Below are 7,518 nucleotides of genomic sequence, written 5' to 3'. Positions count from 1 at the left end.
TTAATGTCATAATTCTAACATAAGCTAACAATTTTATTGAAATATTTAAAAGTAAATGTATACCCGTGTAAGACATAGGTTTCTACACCGGTATATTATTAGTTGCAACTCAACATAAAACTAACTTAATTGTCGAATATAAATATTAAATCAAAACTACTATCCCTACATTTTGGAGTTCTTTTTAGGGATTGCTGTTGTATCAAAGACTTTGAGAAAAAAACGTGTCGTTGGTATAGATAGGTTGGACTGTAAGATTCTGCCAATGGTACCAATTAAATTCTTCTTCACTTCTGGATTTATGCCACCCATTGAAATTAGTTCACCATATGCAGCTGGTTCTTTGTTAGATTCAAACTGTATTGGCACTGACCCCTTCAATAGAACCATCACAAACTGCAAAAATTTAAATTCACAACCCATGCTCAAAATCAGAACACAACACATAAAATTGAGTACGTAAAGACTTGTTTTATTTGTTAAAATATCTTTTATTTTGATTTTTAAAATATAAGTTCATTTTAATTTTTCACCTGCTAAAATTAACTGCACATTAAATTACATCTGTGCTATGTAAAAAATCGTGAAGCAGATATTTTCAAGGCTGTTTTCATTAATTTGGGGCCAATTTCGACACTTCACCCTTATACTGTTCATGTCTCCAACTTAAAATTTTAGATAAAATATTCATATGCATGTATTTACACCCAATTAAATTTGACGGAAATTCATCTGCACTTAGACAAAAAGTAAATTAAATTCAACGTCAATTGTGATGTCATATAACGAGATCAAACTTTATCTTTATTTTAATATGGTATATTGTTTAAGTCGCGTCAGGTTGAGTGATAATAAATATAGTGTGAATCGTATGATGATGCTTACACACATTTTAATTGATTTGCCGTAATATCTACTAAATGAAAAATAGTTATTTAGACACAACTTTAAATTAAATTATATAATTAAATTATATTTTTAATTTTCGGTTGTGTTAATATAAAATACTCCTCTCGAGTTATCCGTCTATTATTTGATTATTTTATATATATATTAAGAAATATATAATTAAAAAATATTATTTTAATCAAATTCTCATTATTATATATTAATATATTATTAATATTATAAATATATAAAAAATATCACATTAAAAATAAATATTTTAAAAATAACAAAAATCAATTATTTTAAAATAATTTTTTTAAATGCGTCAAATGTTTATGTATTTTCTTGAGGGACCGATTAAGACATTTCACCGTGTAGTAATGAATACAAATTAATATCAATAAAATATTCCACACTGTCCTCCCGTCAGAAAAAAAAGCCTCCAACTTGTCTCCTACGATCTTATCTGATTTGAACAACTTTTATAATTTCCCATTTGGATTAGTTTATTATTACATATCCACAATAGTTAATATTGTAAAAAAATAAAATATTTTTGAAGAAGGCTGCTGACTGAAGTTTTCTTTTTTTTATAAAAAAAATCTAATACAAACAATTCAATAACAAAATTTCAAATTGCATGTTAGTATCCATCAACATTCTCTATATTCTTTTTTTTTTTGGTGATAAATATTCTCTATATTCTATGTCTATGAAAAAATTTCTAGAAAAGGCAGAGAGGAAAATTGTACAATAAATTAAGCTCAGCCACAGAACAATAAGAGAAGTGTACACTTCTCAACATTAATTCATAGTAAAAAAAATCTACTAAACAAAGTTGAGTCCAATTTTACTTTCGACATCCTTAATCTTTGTTTCCTAAAAAAAAAAAAACAACTTAATCTTTTTCATAAAATTCACTTATTATAACCAATCTAGTAGGACAAATTCAAATTTCAAAAGAGACCCATCAAATATTATGAATCAATTATGTTAAAACAAACATATGATCAACAAAACCCAAAATTTATATTTTTTTCACATATCATGAGACCAAATTTCATTTATAAAAGACAAAAAGATTGAGAGACATAGAAATATGACATACCTTCTCTGGTTTTCCGATGATTGTGGAGATAGCAGTGGTGGCTTGAGAAAAGATGGGATCGAGGTTAACTCCATCTAAGTTAACGTTGGTGGAGATGTAAAGGCAAGGCATTTTTTTGATCTTTGCCTTTTAGTTTTTTTAATGGAATTCTTCTTTGTTCTTCTCTTTAACTTATATAATTATGAATGTGAGAGTTAGTTAGATAGAGACTACATATATATACTAATGCAAAAGTTCCAAATTTATTGTAATTTTAACATGTGATGTGAATGTATATGTGTATAAGCAAGCTGGCTTTTAATGTTTCCACATGTTGGTAATGTATTGCTTGGTTTTTAGTTGTGGTCCTATATTGAATAGAGAATATGAATTAAATTGTATAAATTACTCCCTCCATCTTAATTTAGTTGAATTTAAAAAATAATTAATTTTGTTAATTTCGATGATAAAATAAATTTTATTTATCTAAATAATTTTATTAGTTGTAATTAATAAAGAATTTTGATAAATTGAGAGATAATAAATAAGACTATATTAGTGGAAAAAAATAATAAATTTTGTATTGATATTATAAAATGACAAATAATATGAGATATAGAAAATAACGATTGAAAGTATAAATAAAAAATTTAATTTATATATATATTATCAATATAAAATTCTTTACATAATAAATGACTGAGTCACACTCATCCGATATTAAAAAATAATTAACTTTTAAATTAATTAATAGATATGTTTAATTATTACATTTTAAGGTTATATTTTATATACAAATTAAATAAATAAGATATTACTTGATAAAAATTATAATAAAAAAAATTAGTCAAATAAATTTGATTGCGTTAATTTTGTTTAACTCATTTTTTCTTCTCCATAATATTAATCATTTTTATTTTTATTTTATTAATTATTGTTATTATTATATCAAAACTTGACTATCATTATTATTATTCCTAATTATTAGTATAAATTATTTTTATTTTCTTGTTTTTATAATCAAATAGAATAGAGTACTTAGTTTCATATGTTTTCATTAATTTATCTTTTTTTAGTTTTATTCTTAAATTATAAAAAAAGAAAAAAAGAATTAATTGACTATGGCATATTTGAATACGTACAACTACATCCCGCGCATCGAACCTATATTTCATTTTTTTTTTTATGTAATTGAAATTTTTAATTATCAAAACCATAAAAAAAAGTGTTTTGTTGACTGTCTCTGGGATTTACGTATTTTAAATTAATTACTCCTTGATGTCTGTTGGCATTAAATGGTTCATGAATTTTTTAAATCCAGATTTCAATTTTAAGGACGGTGGAGGATGATTTTTTTAACACGAAGATAATTTTAACACTATTTATTTATAATATATAATTTGTAATGCTTAAGTTATCTTAGGCCTCCCTAAAAAACAAAATTTTTTACTTAAAGAAATGCCTCAAATATTTTTTTTATCTATAAAAAAGTCTCACATTTTAATATTTTTAAAACTAATTTTGATAAAATTTTATATAAATTAAATAAAATATTTTGTTTTTATTACAAATTATTTAATACTTATCTCAGTACAACTAAATTGGTTAATTAAAACAGTAGAGATGAGAGAAATATTAATTATAAATTGAATAATCATGAGATAAAAGGTGAATACATCATTAATATGAGAAATACTAGTTATAAATGGAGAGATCATGAGATAAATATTGAATATATTGTTAATATGAGTTACTTGAGTGCTACAATATATACACATTCTTTTCTTATTCAACTAAAATATGAAAAAATTTACATGAGTGCCTGCGTATAACCGTTGAAATGTCTTATTTCATTATTTGAAAAATATAGAAAAAATAGATTTGAAAATGTCATTAATTTTGTTAAACAAAATTTATATAATTATTAAATAAAATATTAATAATTTATTTATTAAATTTTGAAAAGACCTTATCTAATAATTTCGCTTTAGGCCTCATAACGTGTTGGGCCGGCCCTGATCTTACTTACCACCTTTTTGAGTAGGGCTTACCACATTCTTTATTTTTATTTATAAATAATAAAAATAATTTATTAAAATAGTAGTAATAATTTATTAAAATATTTCAAACATTTATTTGATTGAGCAATGAATTGTATAAAGTTCTAAAATTTTGTGTGAATCGTGTGACTTGTAAAAATTATAAACATTATGTGAATCGAAGTTCTAACTTTTTTAGTTTGTCGATTATGTATGAATTGTGCAACGCTTTTAAAAAAACAGGAAAGACATATACATATTATTTAATTGATCGACTAATTTGTCTTATCTTAACTTTTTTGGTTTTTACAACTACTACATAAAGATCATTTTTATCGATGAAGATTATCAAAACAAAAATCTGTAACAAGATGGATGATGAATTTCTTGCTGACAATATGATATTTTATATTGAAAAAAAAAAAATAGTTGAAAGTTTTAGTTCTGGTTCAATTATAGATTATTTCAAAACTTTAAAAGAATGAATGACATAACTTTAATTAGATGTACATGTCTCTTTTCATTGATTATATTTTTATTTTGTATTGATGTTATGTTGAATAATTGACAAAATCATATGACTTTTATGAATTTCAATTATAATATTTTAGTCAATATTTGTCGCTCTTTTAATCTTTTATGCAAGATCTGCCACTGTCAATTGTAAAATTAATATTTTATAATTATCTATTTTGTATATATATATATACATTTACAACTTCATCAAACAAAATATATTAACTACTGTTGTCGCCATTTTCTATACAAATTTCCACGGAGTTAGAAATTAATATCTAGGAGAACATGACTAAAACTCTAATATTATTTATATAAAACTAAAGAGTTATTTTGGTTTCTTAAATTTGTCGAGTGCAACTACCCTAATCTTGTACTCTTGTTTGTATTGCAATCAATTAAACACATTATCAAACTCCCTCCTTTGTTAGCAATTATATGGATCAAACTGACTACTGAATAACTCATTTGAAGACTAAACTAACTAATGAAATACACCCTGAAAGATAAAAATGTCGATAACCCTATACATTTAACTACTTTTTATGTAAAAAATATCTAATAATTAACTAATCATAAGACAATAAAATAATTAATTATGTATAATTCAAATGAATCTATAAAATTTGGGGGACCATACTACCTATCGGTCCTCCCTGCCTTCGCATTTGTGAATTCATTAGTAAATTAACACCATATGAAAATAAAAGGGATTTCAAGACTAGTTGTTAGGGTTAGAGACAAAATTCATTAGTAATGTTTTAATGATAACAAAATTTTATGATTAAAGATAAAAATATTTTTATTATTATTGTTGTTGTTGTTGTTATTATTATTATTATTATTATTATTATTATTATTATTATTATTATTATTATTATTATCATAATCTCATTTATATTTTTGAGTGATTCATAAGCTAGATTATAATTAATAAAACAAGTCTTAGTGAAGGATCAAAACTAGTATCTCTATCTCTTTGAGATCAAAGTCATCGTCAACATATTTACAACAAATGATGTCTTGCATTTAAAGTGTCAACAAATATTTTCTCCATCAATGATCAAGAACAATGATATAAATACAAAAGGAATAAAGTCCTATGAAAGGGTTAATCTAAGTTATAAAGAAAAATATGTCTTAATCATTTCTTACTATTTAAGATCTAAATGTCAATCTTAAAAAATCAAACAATCATATTCATCAAATTTAGAATGATCTGAGAAGATCAGAATGTTCGCACTACAAGATAAAATTTACAAACACATTTACAAAGTACTAAGAAAAGTGTCTGCAAAAGCAAAAAGACACTTCCAGCTACCAAATCAGTCTCTGGAAATGTGCACAACACTTATACCTTTTCCTCAATTGTACTAAACAATGAGCATTAAAATCAGAATATTTTGATGTCGCGAGTTTTATTAAAACTCATTGTTAAAGAAGAACAAAAATTTTCCTACATGGAAAAAGTGCCTAATGGTTATATTGCCTTTGATATGAACAACTCTAAATCATCATTGCCTATATATATAAAGGAGACATCAGAATCTAATAGACCAAGAGTTTTGTAATGAATCATATTCCCCATAACCAAATGCTCATCAATTAAAGAACTCTTCAAATAACAAACACTCTCAAGCTCGTTATTAAATTAAAGGATTGATCTTTTTAAGTGTATTTTTATTCAAACCAATCTCATTCATCTAAAGGTTTGAAACTAGAACTCGAAAAACCTTCCTAAACTTATAAACATTCACATCTCAACCTACTAGTGTAAAAGTAAATTTTGAATGTTTGTAATTATTGTATAGTCAGTGGTGACTTAGAACGCAAATAAATCATGTTGAGGTAAATAGATAATAGTTTGTAAAAACTCCCAAGTGGCAGAAGTGTAAGGCACATAAGTTGAGATATTTTCTTAAGTATTTTAGTAAAAAATCTTACAAAGTGTGAGGACTAGACGTAGCCCAAGTTGGATGAATCATGATACTTCTTGTGTGTGATTCTCTTCCTTTAAACTTTTTACCATATATGCTTTAAATTTATATCACACATTTATATTGCATTAATTTTTCTTATGTACTAACACTTCAGAACTTAACCTACTCCAAGTTTTTCACTTGAGAATCTTTTATCTTAAGTGCAAATTAAATTTTTAAAAGGGTCACAATTCAAAACCTACTTTTATGAGACTATTATTTTCACTTCAATTGCATTAGAGCCTGACCTCTTAGAGTTTGAGCACCTAACAAGTGCTAGAGGAAAAGATTGAGGAATAAGTGATGTCTAAAACAAAATTCATACTATAAGAAGGCTCATCTAACAGACCACCGTATTTTGATGGTACATGAAATCACTTATGGATAGAAAATATGAAATTGTTCTTGAAATCTCAAGACAATGACATGTGTTCAATGATTGAAAATAGTATCTTTATTTCAAGACAAATTAGAATCATCTTGTCTCAGAAAAAAGCAAAAAACTTGTGGAAAAATGATTAAAAAGTTAAGCTACTTCTAAACTCTAAAGCTCAATTGTTTATGTCATATGCTTTAATTAGGAAATAATATGATAGAATCGAATAATGTGAGACTACTAAAGAAATTTGGGATGCCTTACAAAATCATCATGGAGGAAACAATCTTGTCGAAGAAACAAGAATAGACATTGTAAGAAAGTTTGAAATGAATGAAGGAGAAACTATTGACAAATGTATGCAAGATTCACTATCATACTAAATGAGTTGCACTCCCTTGGAAACAAATGCACAATAAATGAAAGAATAAGAAAGATTCTTAGGTGTATTTTAAAAATTTGGAGACCTATGGATACAACCATAATTGAAGCAAGAGACCTAAAAATACTTACGATGGAATATTTGATTGGATCTCTAAGAATGCATGAATCAATACTTGATGAAGATAAGCCAAACGAGAAAAAAAAGATGATACCTCTAACAACTTCGCATGCAACTCTAGAAAAAAGATA

At 25.0% G+C, this 7,518-nt stretch overlaps 1 protein-coding gene across 1 annotated transcript; it reads right to left on the bottom strand.

Annotated features, from left to right (window-relative positions):
* LOC101504096 (uncharacterized) lies at positions 1-2,215 on the bottom strand. The gene is made up of 2 exons (XM_004506760.4): positions 1,997-2,215; positions 1-396 (listed from the first exon to the last, which is right to left on the bottom strand). Exons 1-2 carry the CDS (start codon positions 2,105-2,107, stop codon positions 166-168), a joined length of 342 nt encoding a protein of 113 aa, XP_004506817.1. The 5' UTR covers positions 2,108-2,215; the 3' UTR covers positions 1-165.
* Between the last annotated feature and the right edge of the window lie 5,303 nt (positions 2,216-7,518).

The sequence above is a fragment of the Cicer arietinum genome, chromosome 6 (genome assembly GCF_000331145.2).
Source record: "Cicer arietinum cultivar CDC Frontier isolate Library 1 chromosome 6, Cicar.CDCFrontier_v2.0, whole genome shotgun sequence".
Classification (NCBI taxonomy): Eukaryota; Viridiplantae; Streptophyta; class Magnoliopsida; order Fabales; family Fabaceae; genus Cicer; species Cicer arietinum.
The sequence above is the reverse complement of the archived record's forward strand: the minus strand, read 5'-3'. Positions and strand labels throughout refer to the sequence as shown.